Genomic DNA, 27,926 nt, shown 5'->3' with positions numbered 1-27,926 from the left:
TTAAATCGAATGGTAGATATTGAGAGAAGGAAGACGAGTGTCATTGTAGTCGTAGATGGTTTTGTTTATTTTTATTTATCATTTCCAAAACACAGTGTGACAAATATTTATTTAAGCAAAGGTAAATACAATATATTTATTTACCTATTACAAGATTTATTTGATAATTGGCACTATTTTATTTAATTAACGGTTTCAGATTAGGTCACTCGTTTATGACGAGTATTCGGGAAAAACTTGGACGAATTCAAATCTTTTATAAAGGAAACAAGTAAGAGTGTTATATTTGGCTGCCACCATCAATATTTTTCTGATATAGGAATTAGTATATGGGGGGCCAATTATGGACCGATCCTCAGGTTCATATAATACTTATTATGAGACAGTTATGAATGTTCAAGTCATTTCAGAGTACTTAGAACTACATAATTTATGCAATATTGCTGCATACTCAAAATATTTATGATTGTTCAAACAATATTCCGGTGGGACATTTGTATGGGGGCTAGGTGAAATCATGGACCGATATTACCCATTTTCTATATCAAACTAACCATATCGTCGAAAAAAACTTTTTTTTAACCCAAATATCGGGAGAACTTGTCCGTTAATATAAACTTGGTTCAGGTAGAAGGAATGGTCGACATGATGTTTCTAAAGCCAATAAATAGAAAACATTTTCAAAAGAGCTTCCAAAACATCCGGTAGGAAAGCTGTCCGGTTAGCTCAGTACTCGGACTATTTGGTACAAAAAGTTAAAGCTAATGCAGGTTTAAAAGCATACAAGGCTCAAAAAGTTACTGACAGGAACTCTTCTAAAAATTTAGAGGCCAAAGGTAGAGCACGGAAATTGAAGTAAAATTTTAATTTAAAAAAATATATGTATAGTATAATAAAAATTTTAAATATTTTTAGGTAAACAAACAATTTTTTTTTGACCAAAGTTGTTTTTTTAATTTTTTGGAAAAAAAAATATTTTCGATTTTTTTTTAAAAAATTTTGTAATTTTACAAAAATTTTTTTAAATTTTTTTTTTTTTAATTTTTATACCCTTCATTCCGTGTGTAATTTACACAATATAATTTTCCGACCCTATAATATATTCTGGATCCTTATAGATAGCGGAGTCGATCTGTTCGTCTGTCTGTCTGTTGAAATCAACTTTCCGAAGCCCCAAATAACTTACATACACGATTCATACATCAATATCTCCGGAATTCTTCCGGCTCGGTTGCTATTTAAAATCGAGGAAATCGGTCCACAAATGGCTGAGATATAAGATATAAAAAAACCAGGACAACCTCGATTTTTGACCTATATCTGGATTACTAAGTCATTAATATAGACAATATATCTAATGATAGATATTTCAAAGACCTTTGCAACGACGTATATAAGACGATAGTAAGTTGGACCTACAATGGGTCAAAATCTGAAAAAAAAATTTTTTAACCCGAATTTTTTTTTTTCACTAAACGTTTTTTTTCGCTAAATCCGGGTCAATATTTTTATGTTGCTGATGCTCGATGGAATGTTGTAGAAAAGTTTAGGACCCAAAAGCAGAAAATTTTCCCAAAAAGTTCTTGCTGTTTATATTACGAATTTTGATCGTGTACTTATTTAAAATACAATTATTTTTTAATTTTATAAATAAAATTTGAAGACTTTTTGCAATTACTCATTAATATGCCAATCAAAAATTGTAGAATTTCATATTACGCACACTGTAAGTACGTATTACGACGTATGCAGTATGTGATTGACAATCGCTAATGTTGATTTCTAGATGAGCATTAGCAACAATCACGAAAATAAAAATAAATACAAATTCGTTAAATACATTACACTAAAAACAATAGCATAGAAATTAGACATTTTAATACATCAAAAAAAAAAAGTGCGAATAACCATGTAGACACACTGATAATCGAAACAATTATTAATATTCAGTCAGGCGAAAAATAAACGTGAGGTTTCAATGATGACAAGCTACACACATTCTTAAATATTTTCCGGCCTCCATCACGAAGATATTTGGCAGTTTTTCTTAAATGAACAGTGTTTCCAATAGTTTATTTTATAAGAAGATATTGTTAAAAATTTATCATTATTTTACAACTCTAGGAATTTGGAATGTCAATATAGAAATAGGTCTGTTACGTTTGTACATGGAATAGTCAATCAATGGAGCATTGCAAAATTTAAATTTGTAGTAAAAATTTTAGTATTAGCAATAAAATATGTTTGTTTTCTAAGCACTTTTCCAATAACCCTGTTTATTTGTAAATATTATTAGATAGAATAAAATAATTTAAGAATTTATACAACACTTCAAACGAATAATAGTTTGTCGCGTGCCATTTAATTTAATGTTTATTTAGTGCGCCAGTTTGTCAGCTGCCTTGGAAAATGTGTTTCATTTGTTTTATTAAGAAAAAATAAATTATTTAGATAAGAGCCAATGCAAAATATCTAAAAATACATTGAAATTTAAGGCCGAGATGATTCGTGCACTTCAGTACATACTTAAACATAATTCTCCCTGACGAGATGGAATGCCAGTAAAGGTCTGAAAGCAGTACACTTCCACGTTAGATCGTACATTAGTCAACCTTATCTTTGTGTTGGAAGATTCTTTATGTAGCGACAATTTCAAACATAACATTAGCGACCGTCAGTAGGGCACAATATATGGTTGCTATCGGATATATACAGCCCAATTATGAATAAAAAATTCCCCGGGAGTTTTTTTCCCTTTGAATTTGAATAAGAAAAATGAGAAAAGTGAATAAAACTCCCGGGGAATTTTTATTCATAATTGGGCTGATAGTTTCGGTTTATTCGTAATTTTGACGAAGCTCTATACACTTCCAAGACTTTTAGGTGTTTGTAATATATTCTCGAGAAACAAATAGAGATCGCAATATACGAGTTATTGTAGACGAGTACTCAGATCAAGATATATTCAGAGGCACCATTTTGGCGAAAGTAAAGTGGTGGCTCTAAATATTTCTAAAGCGTTTGATAGAGTATGGCATGGTGCGCTTTTAGCAAAACTTATTGCTTTTGGTGTCGTTAATAACTTCTCTCGATTTATATTAAGCTTTCTCAAAGATCGCACTATACGAGTTGTTATAAATGGAATTTCATCAAACGAGTTCAAGATCAATTCAAGTGTACCGCAAGGCTCCGTCCTTTCTCCTACTCTATTTCTTATCTTTATAAATGACCTTCTACCTCAAACTTTCAATCCCATTTACACTTTTGCAGATGACAGCAACATTTGCCATTCATATGCATTCCATTATAGACCAAGCCTGTCGGAGATTGGGGCAATGAGGCAAAACACGAATGATACGCTCAACCAAGAACTTGTGACAATCTCTGAATGGGGTTGTGCGAATAGAGTCGATTTCAATGCACACAAGACTCAATGTTGTATGTTAACTCACAAACGCACAACAGATCATGTTGCTCAATCTGTTTTTATGGGTGGTGTAAATATTAAGGAATCAGAAGCTCATGATGTTCAAGGCATGAGTATTCACTGCGATGTCCGCCGGACAAAACACATTTTTCGAGTGTAGAAAGAAGCATTCAAGTGCCTTGGTTTTCTAAAACGGTGTAAGAAATACTTCACTCCATCTGATCTCCTTACTATTTACACCAGTTATATCCGACCTAAAATGGAATACAACTCTCATGTGTGGACCGGTGCTTCGAAGTCTATTTTGGAGTTACTCGACCGCGTACAGGAGAAGGCAAAGATGCTTATCAGTGACAGTAGTGTATCCAGCTCTATTGACTCACTGGAACATCGTCGCAATGTGGGTTGTGTTTCACTGTTCTACCGATACTACAATGGTATGAATTCTGCTGAAATTAGGGAACTTCACGCAACACACGCTCTTCGGCAAGGGCACATCAATTCGTTGTCGACTTGACAGTGGATCGCAAAACACATTACAGGGAAAATTCGTTATTTAGCCGTACTGTCCGTATGTGAAATAAGCTTCCTCCTGAAGTCTTTCCTGTCACTTTCAATATAGGAAAATTCAAATCAAATGTCCACAATCCTCCCTCCCATACCCTATTTTCCTAGTTCCAACACAATGCTTTACATGACTCCCTAGTCATGTAAAGTCATCCCCTGAGTGCTGGTCCAAGAAAAAAAATATTTTCTAAGTGCAGACATTTTTCATTTAAGTTCAATCAATTGTAGGCCATACCTGTTAGATATTGAATCTATTAGAAGGAACATGAATGATTTACCTAATACCTCTAAATGGGGTTTATTTCAATGCTCCCAAAACTTAAAATATCAATACATTATTATTTATTGGTAATATAAATATTGAGGCATCCGAAGCCCTTGATGTGATGGGCATGAAACATTTCTGAGCTACCACTAATTTCTTAAAATCTTAGAAGAGCTACTTCACTCTATCTGATCTTACTATTTACACCATCTACAAATATTCGACCCAAAATCTATTTGGGAGAGTCTCCAACCCTTAATGAAGAGTTGAAGGTGGTAGTAGGGAATACAACTTTAATTAAAATTTAAAAATCAAATTTAATTTTACTTAACTCCTTAGTACTTCAATCGTATGGAATTCATTCCCTTAAGAATTCATTATTTATAGAAATAGTTCTTTATAAATTCTTCTACTACAAAATAGCTTAATACAATTTTTTTTTAATGTAACATCAATTCAAATCTATTGCAAATAGGATTGAGATATTTTATTTCAATTAATTTTATAAATTATTAAAAACAAAACAAAATGAATGAAGAAAAAATATGTATATTCAAGGTAAAATGAATTTTATTACGAATTAGTTCAAAAAAGAATGAAAAATCTTTAAATGAAGCTAAAGTATTTGTTTTGTTGGAATGAATTGCTAAAATCTTTTTTAATTCTGTATTAAGATTTCGAAGCTCTGCTAACAATATAGAAACATTTAAATAGAATGTCCTCCAACACTACTCTCTCACGCAGCATATTAGTAGGGTGTATTCGTGAGTGTTCGTTCAAGAAGAAAAAATGTAAAATAGAGTACTGCAACTCCAACGATCTCATAGAGGGAGTAACGAACAATAAACTTATATTTACGATGACCAAATTACCACTACTTACGACTATATAATAAAATATCGTTAAAATAACAATAAATTGTTAATTTATGGCCACAAATTAAGCACAAGTCTAGAAAACAAACCACAAAAACCGCAAAATTATTGTTCAGATGAGTACGAGAGTATGTAGGTGGAAAAATTTAACCTCATTTTTTCTGTTTTGTTTTTTCCTTTTTTTTTTGGTTGTAAATTAAAAATAATTAAATTTGTAATAAATTAAATAAAACACAACCTAAGGTAAGCAAAAATTAATTCAGCATTAATTGCTTTGCAAATATGTATGAATAGTTTTCAGCAAGTTTGTAGATTAAAATAATATTTTTGGAAAATTTCTTAAATAAATATTTATTTATTTATTGTTTTTCAACGCAAGATCAAGCCAGAAGAGATGCACAAGATTTCTTAATAATTTATTTTACAAAAAAAAAAAAAAAAAATTAGAATAACAAGAAATTCATAAATATAAAATTTATGAACATCTATCATTAAGTTATTATCTGGTATAATTGATATTTGTTTTGTTAGTGTAACTATAGAATAGTATGTTTATTGAACAAAAAATTTTGAAAATGAAGCAAAAAAAATATTTTATTTTAAATCATTGATTTTTGAAAATATTCCAATGTCTGTTTTTGTAAAATAATTTGGTTGTTGCAGCACACAATAGATAGAGGAGGAATTGTTTTGGAATTCTTTAGTTTTTCTAAATTGCATGCGTCAATTGTTACGATTATTTATTCTTTATTTTTATTGAAACATCTAACGATGCTTGCTAATGCATTTGCAAAAGATGAGCAGCTATTGTAGTGTCTGCTGACTTGCTTGCTACTACATACACTCTTTACACTTTTAGTTTTCAAATGTTATTTACTGACTATAGTGGTGCTTAGAGAAATAGAAAAATTAAGTAATAATAAATTAACCATTAGATTACTTGCAAGCTAAAGTCTTAACTGATTCCTTTCTGGCAAAAAATGTTGCCCTTTTTATGCCTTTTTTCAAAAAAAAAAAAATTAGATCTTAAAACTGGTCATATGTGGTATCAAATCATAGGTATTTTCAAGATCTATCACGATTAGGGTTTTTATCCCGGGAATTCCCGGTACAAATTTCCCTGGAATTTTGCCAATTTTTCACTACCCGATTCCCGGGATTTTTAGTCGGGAATCCCGGGAATTAAAAACTGACGAAAATACATAGAAAACAAGTTAGAACTCTGTTTTTTTTTTCAACAAAAAACAGTGAAAAGTTTTTTGCTTATATCTTGGCAATAATAGACCGCTTATTATTATTATTTATCTGGGATTTTTCGTATGAAAATTTAAAAAGAATATTCCTTATTTATAGAATTTTTTATTATTGAATCATTCCAATTTCTTTAAATTTCTTCTTCAAATCCATAACAAAATAACTTCAAAAATTTATTAAATGATTAAATTTTTCTTCAATTAAAATCTAGTACAAAAAGATTTAAGACAATTTTTTCAATTAATTTTGTAAATGATTTGATTTAACAAAAATTTAATCATTCAAAGTTTGAATAAATTCTGTTATTAATTAACTTTAAAATTAATTCAGTTTAAACAAAGGCTTTGGAATGAATCTACAAAATTAAATATTAGGAAGGGATTTATGGAATGAAAGGCTGACAGTTTTTAATTACGGATTAAGATTTTAGTGAATTAAGCTCAAATTTTATTAATTAATTCGAAGATCTGATATTTAATAATTATAACACTAAGTTTTTATATGAAATTTGGCTATAATATTCCTAATTTACAGTATCATTATATATTTCGGGAATAGCCGGGTACCCGGGACCGTAGAAAAAAATTTACCGATTCCCGGGAATCAAAAAAGGTCGGGAAATTAAAAACCCTAATCACGATAAATATAGTAGGCCAACTCAATAAATAAAGAAAAATATTGAAAAATTTTCGAAAATATAAGTAAAATTCAAATATTTATATATATCTAACCGAATATTATGTATTTCCAAAAAAGTTTATAATCTAAATACCTTTAATTTGATACCAAATTTATCTGCCATAGATATCCGTAATAGTACCAATAATAAGATTTTGCAAGCAAGGGGCAAAAAAAATGCAACATTTTATTCCAGAAAAGAAAACGTCATTAGTTTATGAAACTAATATTAGTTCATTCTAAATTGAAAATGTTCAACATATTCTAATAAATTTGTAATCATTTATTGTTAATTCACAAACCATTTAATTATTATTTTGTTGATATCCTTTAAATGCTTCACACAAAGTGTGCTATTTATCTGACTCTAACTGTAAAAGATAAATTGCAAGTAGTTTATATGGAATGTATAGATAGACAACAAAAACAATTGCACTTGAATTTAAATCTATAAACAAACTAAATTTAAATGTTCATTTGCTACTTGCGCTTCTTGATACAAGATCATGTATGGAAAAATTTGATCATTTATGTATATATGTATACGAGTGATTCCCAAACGTTTTATTATTAGCAATTCAAATTGCCGCCCAAACATAAATTCTTAATTATTTTTTAATGTCACGTATACTATTTGCAATATCAACTAAAAACGATTAATTGTAACTGAACTGATCTGATCTGTTCCTCTCTTTCTACAAAACAATGATCACAGCAAAAAAAAAATTGAATCAAAACAGCTGTTTTAAGGATCATATCTTCGATTGTCAAGATCATGCAAGTCTTAAAATGAAAGATATTGAAAGTAAAAAAGAATTATCTGGAATTATTTTTTTTTTCAATTCTATTGCACTTTCAACTATAGAAACATATTAAAATAAATATCACTGTTTAAGCACAATTTTAGCCTACTAGTGATTGTTGTTAGGTATTCCACGGACAGTCAATCTCACTCAACATAAATTTTTCTCCAGAAATCCGCAACAAAAAAGGTTTGTTACTTTTTGGAAAATTTACCTTTTACCTACTAAAAACATTCAAGAGTTTTACGCCACACAACGCTAATTTGCCACCTAACGTTTTTCTATTGTTTGTTCCATTAAGCGCAGAATATAGTATGTGATTAAGAAAAATGCGAGATAAATTTTAAAAAGGCCAAAATGTGATCCTTTAAATGTATAAAGTGTAGTGAGAAATTTAAGTTATACTCAAATGTGTATAATAGAGCCGACCGATCGATTAACAGGTAAAATATTTAGTAAAAACAATGTAATCATAAATATTTACTTTGTTTATCAGCATAAGCAAATAGCGAAATTTTGTTAAGATAAAAGCAGGTCATCGAAATGAGTTCAATATAAATAAAGGAAACATGTTTTAAGACTTAAACTTCTTTGAAAAAAAAAAAAAATTTGATAAATTGAATATTGTTTTGTTTATTTTCCGGTATCCTGATTTAAAAAATTGTTGAAATAGTTGAAATTTTAAATGTATATGCAGAAATAAGATCAAACCATCCAATTCAATGAATAGTAATAAAAAAAGAGTAGAAGATCCTTCCTAGACGATCCTGTGTTACATTCATTGATGATTTTGTTTACTACTTTTTAAAATTAAACTAAAATAATTGACTATCTGGAAGTTACATAACAGAGAAAACATATTCGTGATAGTAACCGAATTTGTTGCCAAACGAATGATTCGGTTGCACACATAGAAGAAAGTCAGTTGATAAAGAAAAATTTCGGTTGAAGCAACGAAACTTTTGTTACCACTTCTAAAATATTGTAGTCACAACTGTAAAATTCGATTACTAACGTAGAATCATTCGATTGGCAACAAATTCGGTTGCTATCACGAATATGTTTTCTCATTTGTTAAGACACTTTTAAGTATCCCTTTTAGTAATCAAAATATGTTTTATTTATCCAACTTAGCTGACGTTATTTATCACTCTGATTTAAAAATGTTATATAAAACAGGTGGACTAAGGACCCCAATGTATACTGAAATAATTCCCAATTGTATCAGTCAACGAAAATTGAATGCGATGAAATTGCTTTGAAAAATATATATTGGGCAGTCAGCTCGCAAAATCTGCATTGTTTTGCCCCAACATAAGACCAGATCGCCCATTCCGAGCGAAAGGAACTTATGGGATCTTCGACTGGACAGAGTAAAGAATCGTTGGCCTACCTGATCCCAGATAAGTTACACAAGAACGTATTCATTTCACAGCGTATCCCCGCTGGAAGCCAAAGAAAGGTTCAGGTCATATTAAATCGCCAAACAATCCCATCGTGCCAGCTCATAGTGTGCATCAAAGTGTAACACAGTCCTTGACGATACCCGTCCTTACCTGATATGAAGATATGGCCCAATGCGCTATCTGACTATCCGACAATACAAAAATCCTAACGTCCTCAATATTATTTCAAAGCAAAGGCATATCAGGACTTTGAGTACTAATTCGCTAGTACGTGAATATCTCCATACGAAAGGATATTCTTGGAGTATTACAACCAATTCATGGTTGCCTCAGAAAGTCTAATACACCAGCACACCTTATAGTAAGTGTCTAGCAAACGAAAACTGCCCAAAAACTAAAGCACTAAAAGCTTCGGATATTTTTCCTAGTAGTTAAAGAAGAAAGTTGGCAGTCCGGTTAGCTCAGTACTCTTGGGTACGAAAAGTTAACGCCAATGCAGGTTTAAAACATACAAGGCTCAAAAAGTTCCTGAAAATTTAAAGGCCAAAGACAGAGCACGGAAATTGAAGTCAAATTTTATAAAAAAATATACCTGCTGCATAATGGATGACGAACATTTTTCGCAGCTTCCGGTTGTATATTTTTATGTAGCTGATGCTCGACGGAATGTTGTAGAAAAGTTTAGAATGCAAAAGCAGAAAATTGTCCCAAACAGTTCTTGGTATGGTAAGCAATATACAGTTGCGGCAAAAGGGCTCTATAAATACTGAAATTTACATCAAGGAATGTTTACAAAAGACGATGCTTCCATTTATAAGACTTCTTAATGCGTCCCCCTTTTATTTGGCCTGATTTGACATCCTATGCTATGGTAAGCAAGGTCTTGAGTGGTACAATAACAATAATGTGGTATTTCTACCAAGAGAGGCAAATACTCCAAAATGCCTGGAGCTAAGGCCAGTGGAGAGCTATTGGGCTCTTGTTAAATGAGAATTGAAGAGCACCAAAAAAGTGTCCAAAAGTGTAATAGATTTTAAACGGACAAAGTGACAGAAAGCTCTATAAAAACCTTAATGGAAGGGTTTCCGGAAAAGGTCCATAAATTCATCACTAATCCAAACTGTAGGTTTAGTGGATTCTTTTTTACTAACATTTATGTAAGATTTAAGATTTTTTCGATCTCACTCCTTATTAACATATTTCATGACATTCCTCTTTCAAAATCTAAATCCAACAGTAACTGTTTGTGCTTGTTCAGATAAGGCGGTTCAACGAAATCACTTACACCATTGCGACTACGAATTTATTCATACCAACTAGTGTTTTTAATTTCCTGACCTTTTTTTGATTCCCGGTAATCGAAAAAATTAGTTTCTACATTCTCGGGTACCCCGCTATTCCCGACATATATAACAATACTGTAAATTAGGAATATTATAGCAATATTTCATATAAAAACTTAGTGTTATAACCATTATATATAGAGCTTCGTATTAATTAATTCACTTTGAGCTTAATTCACAAAAATCTTAATCCGTAATTAAAAAATGTCAGCCTTTCATTCCCTAAATCCATTCACAATCACCCTATCGGCAATAACATTTAAATTTTTGTTTCCACGAAATATCCATTTCCCTCGAAGGTAAAATTGCTATCGTGAAATTCCCATGAACTTTTCATTCACAATAGTTAATTTTGTTCGTAACAGCTGCATATTGTTTACAAAATTCCATCTAAAAATTTCAAAACAAGGGGAATTTCTTCACGTGAACAAAGTTGATGAACGGAAAAAGGAAAATATTTCATGTGAAATATTGATTCGCGATAGGGGTGAATATATAATGCTTTCGCTTCATTCACAAGCTTAATTTAAATTTAATTAATTTTGAAATTAACTGATAACAGAATTTATTCAAACTTTGAATGATTAAATTGATGTTTATTCAAATCTACCACGAATTGAGTTGAAATGTTTTTTCTTCATTCAGTTTTATTTACAAAATGAATTGAAAACCCTTTTTTTAAGCCTTTTAGTAAAAAAATGAATTCAATAGTAGGGCCGAGATATAAACGAAAAACTGTAAAAAAAACTTTTCACTTTTTTTTGTGAAAAACTCTAACTTGTTTTCTTTGTAGTTTCGTCAGTTTTTAATCCCGGGAAGCCCGACTAAAAATCCCGGGAATCGGGTAGTGAAAAATTGACAAAATTCCCGGGATAAAAACCCTAATACCAACGCATGCAATGAGACTGGATGCACTGATAACGACTACTGAAGAATTTGTCATAATGGGGAAGAGATGGTGTCCTACATAGAGAAAACAGATGCCTGGTGATAACAGAATTTCTCGTCAATATACTGATTCGATTGTATTTTTTTTCGCTTGTAGCTACAGAAAGTCAGTGATCGGTTATTAAGATTGAATCATTCGATTGACAATAAATTCGGTTGATACAACGAAACTTTTTTCTCTGTATACCTATTGTCAATATCCGGCTTTCGCTATTATGGAGAACGCATAGTTCATGTCCCCAACATCTTAATATTAAGGTTGGAAGGGTTGAAGAACATGAACCTCAGATACATCTATTCATTTGACATAAAATCTTGATGGTTTGCTATATAAACAACAACTTTAAAGCTTATAGATATCAAATATATCAGCATGGATATAAAATTCACTACAATTACTGGAACTCATTTACATCCGTAACTCGGTATCAAACAAAATGTTCTTGAGTAGCCTACCTTCGTCCATTAAATTATACATTATATTTAAAGAAATTATATTTCTGTTTGTTTGTTTTTTTAAAGTCGCGCACTACTTTGAACATTTTGTCAACATGTGCTATAATTTTCGTCATCATGTTTTGTTTATATAGCGAAATGTCATTTCTAATCAATATAGAACGATTTATTTGCTTAACTTTTACGCAGTGGTTTTAAACAAAAAAAAATATTATCTGAATGAAATGTTTAAGATTTTCTTAATTGATTAAAATATTTATGTCTTATGATGTCTGCATGTACATATGTATTTTGCTTAACAATAAAAACATCCGGCCCATCAAATATTCTTTTTATTATTTTATTAATAATTTAATTTATTTGTTTATTTTTAACAATTCATTACATTAAATTTTATTTATGTGTGTTGATATATAATTTAGATTTATTTTTTACTAACCATAACACATTTTAGTTTATTTTTGTTTGTTTTCAAAATAAAAACACTAATAACTCGTAACTGAAGTTAAAGAGCAAATAATTTGTTTATTATACAATTATAATCGAATTCAAACACAATTTTAAAGCTGATGAAAACATTTTGGCAAAATGTTCGTTTAATTTTTTTTATTTTGTTTAAAAACTCCTAAAGCGATCAAGCGTAACGTGCCCGAATGAGATACAAACGAAGACTAAAGGTAAGAATTGAATTTTTGTGTTCGGTATCGAGCATAAAGAGGGAGAGTGAGAGAATGTTTCTTTGGCTGCATGGTTTTTGTTGCATATGTTATAAGGAACTATTGAAGCTACTTAAAAAATGACCACGACGTAGGTAAAAATATGAACAAGGACTAAAACACATGCAAAACATATGTGTGTAAATTTGGCAATATGGGAAAAGGAAACTTATACATTTCTGCTTAACTGCAACAAGTGCGAAATTGTTTTTGTGTTTCTGTTGAAAGGAAACATCTGAGGAAAGGAAAAAGGAACAAAAGCAGGTGCTTTAAAACTACAGGTGGGATTATAAAAAGGATTAATGCTTATAAAGATCTCATCAGTTGAAGTGCTGGTTGTGCTTTAAAATTGGTTCAAAGTGGTTTAATTATAACATTTTAACATTTATTACAAAACATTTTGAGCTGACCACAAAATTTCAAAGGGTTTCCAAATCGCCCATTGAGAAAATATTTTTATCAGAGTTGTATAGCATAACTTCAAAGTGTTTTCGCATCGATTTCAACGCGCGAGAGATGAATTGTTTGGTTGAGAAGTGGAGATTTTCCAAGAATTCCTGTCATTACTCCATGAATATTATTGTCAAACTCAACAAGAGTGTTGGGAGCTACTCAAACAGCAATTTCAAACGTTGCGAGCATCAGGATTCATTTAAAAGCAGGGATATTGGGTACTATACGAATTGAAGCCGAGAGACCTTGAAAGATGATTTTGCATGTCCGAAATAATCCTAGAACGCTATCATTTTGCACCGAATCATTACTATAACCCAGAGAGTAAGAGATCGTATGTCAAGTTCGGCTAAAAAGCCGAATCGACACCAAAGCCATAGCCACTCAGATCTCACAGGGCTTATATCAGCAGAGACCTTGTGAACGGACTGTCCTAGTGGCACCTGACTTGTCACTGTCAGTCACGCCACACTCTTCCATCACATACTGCAATCCACAATGCCCAACAACACGAAGAGATGGATAGTGAACTATCTGAGTGGCGGACAGTCGTTCGTGGAGTTTAGTTAGAAATGCTCAACACCCCGTAGAGTTAAATAAGGTGTCCCTTAGGGCGGGGTCCTGTCGCCGCTCCTGTTTTACTTCTACCTCTCTAAACTTTCAGTGCCCCAACAGGGTGTGGAGGTAATCACTTATGCGGATGACTAGTTTAGGGAGAAATGCTCAATACCCTGTAGAGTTAAGCAAGGATTTCCTCAAGGCGGGGTCCTGTCGCCGCTCCTGTTTAACTTCTACCTCTCTAATCTTCCAGTGCCCCCACAGGGTGTAGAGGTAATCAACAGGTCTCAACGTTGATGAGCATTGCGGGACGATAAGTGGTTATCTCAATGAAATCCACAATTTCTTCACTGCACGCTCTTCACCACCTGGACGAAGGAGGTAAAACTCAACTTAGGCATCATGGTCAACGGCGTACAAATTCCGACAGTGAACCAACCGAAAATAAACTGCGAAATATGAACAAGGTCCTGAGGGCACTAGCCGGCAGTACTTGGGGAATGGACAAAGAAGACTTACTAGCTACCTACAAGACGATTTGTCGGTCAGTGGTCAACAATGCTGTTCCAGTGTGTGCAAAAAAATTTGACCAGACCATCTCATGGACTCATCCTGATTGAATATTTTAAAATTGTTTATGTTTCTACAACACCAACACCAAACCCAAATATCAATGGCGCTTAGGTAATGCTCTGTATTTGGTGGAAGCAAACATATCTGGTCAGACCATCTCATGGAACCTGTACCGAACGTAACTGATTCGTTTGAAGCATTTACCGAAAAACATGCAGAATATGCGGCCATCATGACAACACTCGGCCGCATGTTGCAATGCCTGTTAAAACAAATTATAATGAAGTGGTTGGGAAGTTTTGCCTTATCCGCCAGACCTTGCCCGCCCCATAACTATTTGTTTCGTTCGATGCAGAACGCTGTCTCTGGGATACAATACAGATGTTTGTATTGGCGTTAGGTCAAATAATGGATTGATTTCAATCAATTTATGCTTTTTCCTTGGACTAATCAAAACGATGTACCAAACAATGGAAACTTTTAACTTCAGCCGGAAAGAAGTGTAAAACGAAAATAATATTTAAAAGAACGATGTAAAAAGCTTCCTGTTTACAGTTATTTTATTTTATTTTATTTTTAATTTATTTTTCTAAGTTTTTCGCTTAATTCCTTTTTTTCAAAGTTAACGAAAATGGCTACAGTTAAGATTTGTGAAGACTTAAAAAATAAAATAATTAACGATTTTAAAGGTGGTTTAAAACAAAAAAGTATCTTAATAGACTAAAATTAGAAATAAGTACCCGGACAGTTAGTCGCAGGGCAAATGAGGCTGGTCTTGGCTGCTATCGTCCTGTGAAAAAACCACTCATTTCTAAAAAGAACCGTTCTGCTCGTCTACAATTTGTCAGGGATCATTTAAACTGGTCGATACAGAAATGGAATACTGTCCTCTTTTCCGACGAATCCAAATACAATTTAAGAGGCAGTGATGGGAGAACATTTGTAAGACGACCAAAGGGAAAAAGAGCAGTTATAAAAAAGTAGCAGTTATAAAAAATAAGGGATACCCAACAAAATATTGAGTTATTGCAAAGTTTAGACCATATTTGTTAAAATAATACCTAAGTTTCCATTGTTTTGTCAATGCCGTAATAAAGAAATCTTTTAATTTTGTTTTCTCATTTTTAAAATTTAATTAATGTTTAATGTTAAAATTTTTTAAAAAATTATTTCAGATTTTAGGCCACTAATGAAATATTTGGAAAAGTTTCCATTGTTTTTGTCAACCACTGTATTTCAAAAAAATTTGGTATATCGTTTTGATTGGTCCAAGGACAAAACCTAAATTGATTGAAATCCATTATTTCACCTAGCGCCAATATAAACGTCTTCCCGAAATAGGACTTTATCGGTCGTGTTTTATATAAATCTAAGTAATGTCACCTAATTTTATGACGATCGGTCCATAATTCCGAAAATTACTTTAACATGCACAAATATTTTAGAGGTATTAATATGGAGATAAATTTTAACACAAATACGATTTATGCTCTGAAAGCATGCTTCTATAAATAAAAAACTTTTACAATTTCTTGACATATTAATTGCATTTAATATAAGATAATAGCTCATTAAAATCTCAGAATATTCATACAATAAAACAAATTAATATAAAACAAACCATTTCCCTTTTCCACAAATATATCATGTTCCCCCTCTGCAAATATCCGAAAATACTAGAAGATAAAAATCAATTCCGTAAAAAACATATGCATTATAAACTACACGCAATAAAAAACGGAAGTTAAAGGGAGTTTTCAGAAGGGAAATCTTTAATACTCTCGCTCGTACTCATAAACAATGATCATAAAATTCTTCAAAACAAAACACAAACATAATTATTGTCATCGACGAATAATATTAGTTTGAATGTACTTGACACTCGTAAAGTGAAAAGAAAACAATAAAATTACTTGGAAAACAAGATAGAAAAACCTAAAAATACTTTTGGAACATTTCAAGTCGTGACACCAGCGAAACAATTTGGTATTTCTAATTATAAACTAAACACACACGCTAAACTACTAATCCACGCACTAATACATGCCAAAAAAAAAACATAGAAAATTAAACATGTATTTGAAAGTACGTTTTTCATGTTCCTGATAATTTTGTTGTTGCTCTTGTTTTAGTGATGATATTGTTGTAAAATCCCACCATAAACTAAAGGAATCTCCACTATATTACACAAGAGAGAGAGACTGAACATGAGGGAGGAAATAAAGGAACTGATAGAAAAAGAGAGAGAGATCGTACATCGTTAGTACAATAGTTGCTCTTTTGTATGTGTTTATATTTTAAATTTTATGAGGCATTACTGTACGCATAAAATAAACTTAAATTATGAACGAAAAGGAAAGATCAAAGTGCGTCTGTTGGTATGTGCTCCGTGGTAAATTTATGTAAGCGTTTGTGTGCGTGCTGTTGTTATTTTTATTTATTTGAAAATAAAAATGTGTATGTGTGTTGAATTAAAAAAAGACGGTATAATTGAAGACTGCAGTACAACTTACAACAATTAATATGACTCACCCTGCGAAACTTGCGTGGTTTTTTTAATGTAATTTTCTGTGTTTGTAGATGAATGAACTATTGAACATTTTGAAATGGCAGATCGTGAATATAATATTGCAGCGAAACCTAACCAAGAGAGTACAATTTGAGATCAAAAGCTCTAAATTTGTATGTGTTGGCCTGTTATAATAATTCATAGATATGTATATCATTGCAATTGATCCTGTTTATTTGGCAGCACCTTTACAGGAAGACTCAAATTATTCTTGATTACCAATCTGCTTATAAAATGAAACATATTTATCTCGCATCTACATGATGTTGGACAAATTGGAAGACTACTGACAGCAAATTAAAGGCAATGTAAGTGTTTGATCTGTGCGAAGATCTCTTAAAGAGCATGACATTATCTCTCTCTCTTTATTGTATATCCTTTGCAGGATGCAAACAAATAACAATTAAATGATATTATCTAAGAAGTTTGCAAACGTTTACAGCCTGTAGCTCCATGCCAAGTCCAGCTGCTTTCGTCCAATATCACGCATACCCTCGATTTTACCATGTAGTATTAGGAGAAGAAGTTCATATGCCACTCCTATGTGATGTGAACAAAATAAGAAGTTTTACGGATTTTGATGACTAGGAGTAGTTGACGTTCAGTGTTCAATATTCTTAATATTTACAAAATCTGCCAAGGGACTCGGAAAAGTCGGTATGACAAGCTTATTCATATGATACGTTTTAAGGGTTCAAGACTCCATGGAAAATGGCAGAATAGACCAGATGTAGCATTTGGGATTTGTCTTCATTTATTTTTAAGGGAAATTACCTTGAACCACTGTCTGAAAATAAACCCGTTGTGGCGGAAAGGTTGGAATAAAATGCTGAATATACATAATAAATTAAACTTCCCCAAAACTGGCTGAAAACCCAAGAGATTCTTGTTATTGAATGGACAGCACAAAGCTCCATTGAAAATGTGTGAACCATGGGAAAAAGAAAGTTGCAGCAGCTGGAAAATAAAATGAAACTTTGGGATAAATTATAACAGATTTGGAATGACATTGATATTACTCATTGTAGAAAGCTTGTAGATAGTAAGCCTAGAAGTATTAAGGAACATATTCGCAAAAAGACAGTTATTTCAAGACATTAAACTGTAATTTTATTATTTTGTAAAAAGGAAAAACTGAAGACTTATTAGCAATGCAAGGATTTTCATGCACTAAAAAATTTAAAATATGCGCTTATAATATGCACTATAAAGAGAGAAAATATGCACTAAAAATTACAAAAATATGCAATCAAAATTTTTTTTTTTATTTGAAATAATATGCATTTATAACAAAATATGCAAAAATATGCAACAACAAATCGATGCTATTTTGTTGCAAATTATTCGATTCGGAAAGATAAATTGTCAAAAGCGATTTTGAGTTAATGAATACTAACATACATTTGCATAGAAATCCTTGTCCTGCTTATTACATTTTACAAAAAGTTAAAAAACTTAGAACAATTTGAATAATTATACAAAATTTTCTTATATTCTGAGTAAAATTAACCACATTTAATTTAAAGGAATTGTAAAAGAAACTATGAGTAATTTCTCAAAATAAACCATTACAACATTAAATGCTGAATTGAGCATCCCTAATATTTGTTTAAATTGTATCTCGTATATAAAAACAATAACATGTAAAAAGGAAACAGATCCTTTTTAAACAACCACCTTTACCTTTATAGGTAACCAAAAAATATAAACAAAAGCATTTTAGAAGTAAAGACAGCGAGAGGAGAGAGCGAGAGAGAAGGAAACAAAAGAGAATAAATGAAATTAGAAGGATACAAATAATCCTAAAAGGGTGAGAGCTTTCAAAAGATTTGATTAAATTTGTTTATTATTAGATAACGATATTAAGGGCAATAATAAGAATATTTTTAGGTAAACAAAATCAAATTTTGTTTCAAAATTATTTTTTAAAAAAAATTTTTTTTGGTGAAAAAAATTTATTAAATAATATTTTGCCTGATTTTGACCCGTTGTAGGTCTAACTTACTAATGACTTTTAAATATCTGTCATTAGATATCCATATTGACATAGTAATCCAGGTATAGATAAAAATAGGCCAAAAATCGATGTTGGCCTAGAGTTTTCAATATATATCAGCAAATTTTGGACCGATTTTCTCGAGTTTAAATTTCCACCGAATCGGTGGATCGCCCCGGCTTCGCCCGGTATGAACTAACTAATGTTAGTTCATCAAGTTTCTCAAACCCACGCACGCCAGCCTGTTCTTATTTATGTATTTGCAAATAAAATATCTAAATTTGTACTGCTTACTTTAGGGGGCTTTTTATGACAGTTGACTGTAATCACAAAAAAAAAAAAAGAATTTCCGAGTTTTGCCGGAATTTTTATTCCGCTCCAGCCGTTCTCACGTGATGACAGTACATACATGGATCTTTTAATTTGTATACCCTACACCACCATAGTGGGGAGGGTATTATGCGTTTGTGCAGATGTTTGTAACGCCCAAAAATATTAGTCTAACACCCACCTTAAAGTATACCGATCGACTTAGAATCAATTTCTGAGTCGATTAAGCGATGTCCGTCCGTCCGTCTGGTCGGCTGGCTGGCTGGTACAGGTCGCAATTTTGAAGATATTTCTGGCTGAAATCGGTCAACTATTTCACCTAGCCCCCATACAAATGTCCTCCCGAAATTGGACTTTATCGGTCATAAATGTTTAATTTATAAATGTATCTCCACAAATTCCGAAAATCACTCAAAAATATAAATTATTGAAATTTTAAAAGAAAAATTTTTTTGCTCTTTTACTTAGTGTTGGGTATTATATGGTCGGGCTTGACCGACCATACTTTCTTAATTGTTATATATATAGAAGATGAAACATGAATGTAAGTTATTTGGTTGATTTCAACTTACAGACGGTCAGACAGACATGGCTATATCGACTCCGCTATCTATAACAGAAATTAAAAATGCAGTAATTATAAACGGAATGACAAACTTATATCCAATTTTAAGTCGATATTTTTGGCTAAATATGATATATGAGCGTTTAACTGACAAGTAAGAAACTCGCTCTCAGTATTTTATTTGATATACCTCGTTTTTGAAACATTTGAAAGATACAATTGAAGATTAATTAATACAATTAAAGATTCAATCAATACCTTTCTAATACTTTGCCATTTTCCTTTAACCACATCTGATATAATATCTTCCTTCGTGGTATAATTTTGAGTCCGTATTTTTCGATCTATTGAACAATTTCCCATAGATTACCATTGTATTAAGAACTGGCGATTGGGCAAAACAAATAAATCATATGATTGTAACCACTCGGTGTGTTTAAGCGAATGGATATATAACATCCTTTAAAAAGGATCTGTATCCAATTCCAGTCATAGTATCATTTATGAAATGAATTGGACAAATATCCTGTCCTAAAAACAGCTCCACACCATAATATAGACACCGTCAAACTTGGATCTCTTATTTGTGTACATGAGGTCCAGTTTGTTTCCATTCTGCCATGTTACAAATGTTCTACCATCAATGCCTTTAAATTGTATTTTGATTCATTTCTGTACTGACCAGTTTCAATGTTATTTGGCAAATTATATACTTACGAGTTTTCTTCACCTCAAAAAATTTTGCGAAAAATGCATCTAATGTTATAACATGCATTTACATACATATTCTATTTCTTTTTTCTTGCAGATGTTTAAAAGTTTCCATTGTTTTCCCAACGCTAATATGTATAACTACGTTCTATAAATTTATTTTTGTTAACATTTACTACTTAAAAATGCTGAAATTTACTATATTTTAAATTAATAATAATAAAAGATAAATAAGTATATAAATATTTTCGTAAAAAATAAAAAAAATGTATTTATAAAAAAAAAAATTTAAATATACTTTCTAGCAAGTGCTTTAGAACAAATACGCAAAATATTAAGTATCTGCAAAAACATACAACAAGCAGAAAAGAGAAACAAAAAAATTATTTTAATATTTTGAATGACGTGTGCCGTTGATTTTTCAAACATTTGTCTTATTTAAACAACAATTTTTTTTTTCTCGATTTTTGATTATTTATCTACACTTAATGACACTTTTTTAGTGAATTTGTTTTCTGTTCATTTCATTATACACTTTTGCAAATAGAAAAAGAAATAAATATTTATTTAAATTTTTAATATAAGACCAGGGTTTAAAATTAGTTAAACGTTTTTTACATTTGACTACCGACTGCGCAATAAATATGAATCGTTTTCATATTAATGTGCACAAATACTGAAAATATACAAACTATAAACCAATGCCATATATGCACAAGCTTCATGGTAGAAATATTTGTCGCAGTTTTTCCAAAAATATTTTGCCTTACAAAATATTTTACGTTGCAGCTAGAAGACAAAATGAAAATTTTGCATTTTTAAATCTTTTGCTGCCTAAATATATGTATATTTTTGGTTAGCAAAAACAAATGAAATTGCTTGTGTATAATATACAAAAAAATTACTACAAAAACATCATACATGCAAACAAATTGCAGCGTGAAAACCATAAACTGCAAACGATATGCGCAGTGAAAAATTCAAACAATGAAAATATGGAAGATGCTAAAAGTAGACTGCCAAACCATACGAAGTTGAAAAATGTAAAATACGAAATTGTGCAAAGTTAAAAATGTTTAAAGCGAAAATGTTTATTTTTAAAATATTTCCGCCGCATATATGGTTTTGTTTTGCCGCATATAGTCATTGAGTAGAAAAATGTGAAAAAAAAACTATGAAGTTGATTTGGGTGTACAAAATAAAAATTGTATTGAAATGTGTGTTAATAAAGAATTTTAGTGCAATAAAATAGAAGTTTTATTTTTTGAGGTATGTAATTGTATGTATTGTGAAAGATAAATTAAATTAAATAAGATTCTGGACACAGGATAGCTAGCGGAGGATATTATTATTGAATTTTTTGATTGATTGGCTTTTTTAATACGAATTCAAATGTATTCATGCTGGTGGTAATAGGAGTCCAGAAAAATTAGTAAGAAAAAAAATAATTTTGTATGTAAAGCGGTTAAAAAAGGATATATAATGCAACAACAAAATGTGACAACAACAGCCAAATACCATAAATAACAGGATCATTCATTTTATGAATAAAATCTATCATAATAAAGTGTTGTACATTCAAATGTTTCCTTTCGTAAAATTTGTAACAGGAGAACAAACAAAAAAATAAGCAGCATAGAAAATAATTGTGGAAGAACAATTTTATGTGTAAGATATAATGCAAAAAAGGCACAGGTATAATTACAACAGTAGCAAAAGGAAATTAACTGCAACAACATCAACTTATACACACAAGTAGGTAATTATGATATAAAATTGCTGGATGTGTGTACATACAACAACAATTTATGCAAAAATCATAAAGAAATACATAAATAGGTTCAGTCGTGATCGTGAGTGATTTTGTAGCAGGAGAAAAAAGGATAAAGAGGAATGATAGAAAATGTAAGTATCAACAAAAGAAAGGAAAATAGTTAAAAAGGGATAGAAAATGCAACAACCAGATTATGGAAGGACACATGCATGAAAGCAAGAATAATTTATCACTACAAATGAATACAAAGAGGTTATAAATAACAGGAGATACGAAATTTAAGAAAGTTCCTGAAAATATAATTCTGCAATCAATATTACAACTATTCGCGAAAAAAAAATAACGGACACAACGACAAGTGTACAAATAATAAAAAACAAATACGCACAAAAATCCTTTACAAAAAACAACAACTCAGTGCACATGACAAAAATTCCTCGATCTAAAAATAAACCAAAATGCGTAATAAAAAATGATCTGTAACGGTATTCAACAAAAATCAGTTCTACACAAACAATGCAATAATAATATCATCCGCTATCCTTTGCTCATAACCTTCTTGAATGTACTTTCACTGCATTCCTATCCTTCACAATACATATATTTTTTTTTAGCATTCTATATTTTTTTTATTTTACTCCTGTTACAAACGCTCAGCCAATCATACTCATTTACATTTCAGATTGCACAAGTTGTTGTTGACTTTTTAATTTTCTACATTAACAGTAAAGAAACAACAAAATGCAATTAATTGCAACGGTACTCCACCACATGTCTAGAAATTCCTTTGCTTTGTATTTGTTCCTATTTTTTGAATGTGTTGTTGTTGCATTATGCAGCTAGAGGACACACAACCAACAGTTGCATTTCAAAATTACTTGAGGTAGTAGTTAAGTAGTTGTTGTTGTATTTCCTTTTTCTCCTGCTGCACTCGTGCCTATGTAAAAAATTTGTTGTGCCTTCGTTGCATAATTTGTTCTCTGTTGCTTATTTGTTTTTTTGTTCTCCTGTTAGAAATACTACGAATGGATACATATGAATGAGCATTTAAACTTTAAATGCTCATTCATATGTATTAAATTTTAAAAACACAAACAAAGTCGATCATTTTCGCTCTCACTTGATATTTGTATACAGTAAAATTTTCTTCATTGTAGAATTATATTTTCAGGAACTTTCTTAAATTTCGTATCTCCTGTTATTTATAACCTCTTTGTATTCATTTGTAGTGATAAATTATTCTTGCTTTCATGCATGTGTCCTTCCATAATCTGGTTGTTGCATTTTCTATCCCTTTTTAACTCTTTTCCTTTCTTTTGTTGATACTTACATTTTCTATCATTCCTCTTTATCCTTTTTTTCTCCTGCTACAAAATCACTCACGATCACAACTGAACCTATTTATGTATTTGTTTATGATTTTTGCATAAATTGTTGTTGTATGTACACACATACAGCAATTTTATATCATAATTACCTACTTGTGTGTATAAGTTGATGTTGTTGCAGTTAATTTCCTTTTGCTACTGTTGTAATTATACCTGTGCCTTTTTTGCATTATATCTTACACATAAAATTGTTCTTCCACAATTATTTTCTATGCTGCTTATTTTTTTGTTTGTTCTCCTGTTGCAAATTTTACGAAAGGAAACATTTGAATGTACAACACTTTATTATGATAGATTTTATTCATAAAATGAATGATCCTGTTATTTATGGTATTTGGCTGTTGTTGTCACATTTTGTTGTTGCATTATATATCCTTTTTTAACCGCTTTACATACAAAATTATTTTTTTTCTTACTAATTTTTCTGGACTCCTATTACCACCAGCATGAATACATTTGAATTCGTATTAAAAAAGCCAATCAATCAAAAAATTCAATAATAATATCCTCCGCTAGCTATCCTTTGTCCAGAATCTTATTTAATTTAATTTATCTTTCACAATACATACAATTACATACCTCAAAAAATAAAACTTCTATTTTATTGCACTAAAATTCTTTATTAACACACATTTCAATACAATTTTTATTTTGTACACCCAAATCAACTTCATAGTTTTTTTCACATTTTTCTACTCAATGACTATATGCGGCAAAACAAAACCATATATGCGGCGGAAATATTTTAAAAATAAACATTTTCGCTTTAAACATTTTTAACTTTACACAATTTCGTATTTTACATTTTTCAACTTCGTATGGTTTGGCAGTCTACTTTTAGCATCTTCCATATTTTCATTGTTTGAATTTTTCACTGCGCATATCGTATGCAGTTTATGGTTTTCACGCTGTAATTTGTTTACATGTATGATGTTTTTGTAGTAATTTTTTGTATATTATACACAAGCAATTTAATTTGTTTTTGCTAACCAAAAATATACATATATTTAGGCAGCAAAAGATTTAAAAATGCAAAATTTTCATTTTGTCTTCTAGCTGCAACGTAAAATATTTTGTAAGGCAAAATATTTTTGGAAAAACTGCGACAAATATTTCTACCATGAAGCTTGTGCATATATGGAATTGGAAAATAGTATTTATATTTTTAGTATGTATACAATGAAATATTATCTTGTTAAATATTTGTTGCAGTTTTCATGTAAAATTATGATTTTTTTTGCAATTTTTTGACTAATATAGTAGTAATTTTAAACTCTGTATAAGACACAAACATAAATCTAGAGATGACATGACTCCTACCTACTAACAGTTGAAAAAAGTCAGCATTTTAAAAATAAACTTTTTAACAATTTATATGGGAAATCAAAAAAGTCAACAAACAATTTGTTTATAACTAATGATAGAAAAAGTATGAAAATTTTGATTTGATTAGTCTTAATGAATGTATGCATTATTGAAAAGAATTGTGATTAGTGAAAAGTTATTTATTGAAATTATAATCAGATTAAAGTCGTTTTGAATAAGTTTTTTTTTTCTGGATTTAGAGATATTCTTCAAACCGTGGAATATTTAGATGATTTTGCCGTGTAAAAAGATGTAAATATAAAAATATTCCTAATATTTTTGATTATAAATCATAAATCATAAAAATATGTACCAAAGTGCCTAAAAAGTGAAATTTTATACTTATTTTAATCAGAAAATTAACATCTTGGGATAGCAATTCGAGTTAGTATTATAAATCAAACATTAGACGTAGGTATAGAAAAAGTTCTTCAGCGATATAAAATAGTATACGTTTTTCATTTCTGCCCTCCGGCTAAATATCAAGATGGTATATTTTGTTTTTGTCGCATGTCCGTATTTCCCGGGATATGGGCCGCCAAATTTCGAATATTATATGTAAATTTTGTATTTTAGTTGGTATACAAACCATCGAAATAGATGTAATTATACTTTAAAGTATGGCGGAAATCGTTAAACATTTTTCCCTAGTTCCCATACAAGGCCCCCTCATAAAATTACTTCAACATTCATAATTGTAAAGCTAGGTATTTCGAAAACTTTCAAACCATATAAAAAATTGTTACGGTTACTACGCCCTTTTGCATTTCACGTGACGATTTGTAGGTGTCGTCAGGATGTACCTATCGATGTTCTCATAGATAATAAGAATACTTGTAATTAAATTTGTTATTGACCAAATAAATAAATAAATAAATGAATTCAACTTCAGAGCCCCATAACTCTGAAATATTGAACGGCGAGAAAAAATTTGTTGTTTTCCCCTAATTACAAGATTTTTTTATTTTCCTTTGCGCCCATAAAATAGATTTGTTCCAAATAGTTTTCTTTAAAGACCCATAACTCGGAAATAAGAAATTAAAGATCCTGCGAATAAAATTATTATAAAAATTGCATACCTATCTTTAGTCTGAATATGCCATCAAGATGTACATCTCGTATCAATTTGTTAACGATCCGGTGTGGCGCCCATATAGCTTAACCGAATAATAAAAATTCTGTAGGATTTGTGTGATTTTCTGCTTTATACCGATTTTATATGATCTAGTATAAATTTACATCCCTGAACTTTGGCCCAGACCGACTTGGCAATATGTACAAGTAAACAAAAACAATGTTTATCTTAAACCATATTCCTTTTACTCTTCCTGTTTACACTGAGATATTTACACAAAACATAAAATAAAGCAAGAAAATGAGGAAACAGGTGTGAAACGAATAAACACAATATTACAATTAATAATATACAGAATCCATCAAATACACATCTTTCACTATTAGTTTCCTACATTTCAAACAAAACAAAAAAATAAAGAAATTTCAACTTACCACTCTTGGATTGCTCCTCTATTGTTTCCATTTTGATTTGTAGTTCAGCTTTTCACAAACTTTAATTTAATACTTTTGTAAACAAAATAAAATATAAATAAAAAATCCGAAAAAAACAAAAGCTAAATTCATTAACTTCTCACAGAGAAGCCATTGTTAATTAATTTAAAAGACCACTAAATTTATATTCGTATATACAACACAATTGCAAGTAAATATTTTGTCAACTTTTATTCTATTAAAGAAACAACCAACTTTTTGATGGTTGTTGTGTGTAGAAAATTGCACAAATAGGTTTGTTTAAAGATCGTCCGACGACTCGCTTTTAGGAAAAGATTTTTCACATCTCTTGGACAAAATTAAACGCCGCTTTTTTTAGTTGTTGTTTTTTTATAATACACTGTTACACAAAGCAATAAATTTAGAGGAATGTTGTGCTGTATCCTTATTTTTAACAATTAAAGGTTTTTGTTCTTGTGTACCTCTTTGGCTGCCTTCATAAACCATTAAAATGGCAGGTATAGATAGGTAAACATTTCTTATACACCAAACTTTTTCATGTAAATTCTTTTCTTTTGATATTTTTTAATAATTTCACAGGAATTTTTGTATTATCAAAATGTATTTTTTAATTTGTTTTATATTTCAAGGACACTTTTTTTAAACATTTTTATAAATATATTTTAAATGACATTTTACTATTTTGTAAAATTTTCTGATTTGATTTTTTCACTTTTCTTTGTGTAAATAGAATAATTTTTAATTCGTTTAATTACTATTTTTAAATTTATTTTGCTTAATTAAATTCTGCCTTTTATTGTATTTCTCCTTATTCTTGTTCGTACTAACAACGGCGTTGGCGGCGGCGAATAATAAACTGCAGCGCGGACATAGCAAAATTGAAATTCCAACGATCGTTTGCGATGTTTTTTGTTTGTATTTGTTCTGTCAATTTAGGCGATGTTTTTCGTAATGACAGCTGTTTGTTTGCAAAAATGGCGGCCTAAAAAATGCAACACTGTACTGTAATGCAGGGATGAGTTTTATCCAAAAAATAGTGTTGCCATTAGTTTCAATATAAATTTAGTGATTTATTGAAGCCGTTTAAAAAAATTAAAACATCATATATTTAAAGAAATTTTGATTCTCTTGCATGATATGACTTTAAAATGTAATTATAGCCATTCTCAAAAAATCGATTATTAGCTTTTCATTCCATTCATTAAATTCGAATACGTTTTAAATAAAATCCTTTGAATGAAGCTAAAGGATTCATTTTTTGGGAACCGTTTTATGGAATGAATAAATGCATTAAATTAAAATATAATTAATTAATACGAAGGTATAATTTATCAAATAAAAACATTGTTTAATTTGAATTCATATGTACCTTAAAC

The 27,926-nt window shown here is 30.5% G+C and overlaps 1 protein-coding gene across 2 annotated transcripts in view; it reads right to left on the bottom strand.

The window, feature by feature from the left end:
• Nucleotides 1-27,539, bottom strand: part of pbl (epithelial cell transforming 2 pebble) — a 66,167-nt gene extending 38,628 nt beyond the window's left edge. The window contains exon 1 of one of the 2 annotated variants that reach the window (XM_065504681.1): nt 26,530-27,539. In XM_065504681.1, the coding sequence (XP_065360753.1) occupies nt 26,530-26,560 (31 nt within the window). In that variant the 5' untranslated portion in view covers nt 26,561-27,539. The remainder of the gene's footprint in view (nt 1-26,529) is intronic. The other variant, XM_065504680.1, reaches the window with a different exon arrangement.
• Nucleotides 27,540-27,926: the final 387 nt, after the last annotated feature.

The sequence above is a fragment of the Calliphora vicina genome, chromosome 3, assembly GCF_958450345.1.
Source record: "Calliphora vicina chromosome 3, idCalVici1.1, whole genome shotgun sequence".
Taxonomy (NCBI): domain Eukaryota; kingdom Metazoa; phylum Arthropoda; class Insecta; order Diptera; family Calliphoridae; genus Calliphora; species Calliphora vicina.
Note: the sequence above shows the minus strand (reverse complement) of the source record. Positions and strands in the feature narration are given on the sequence as shown.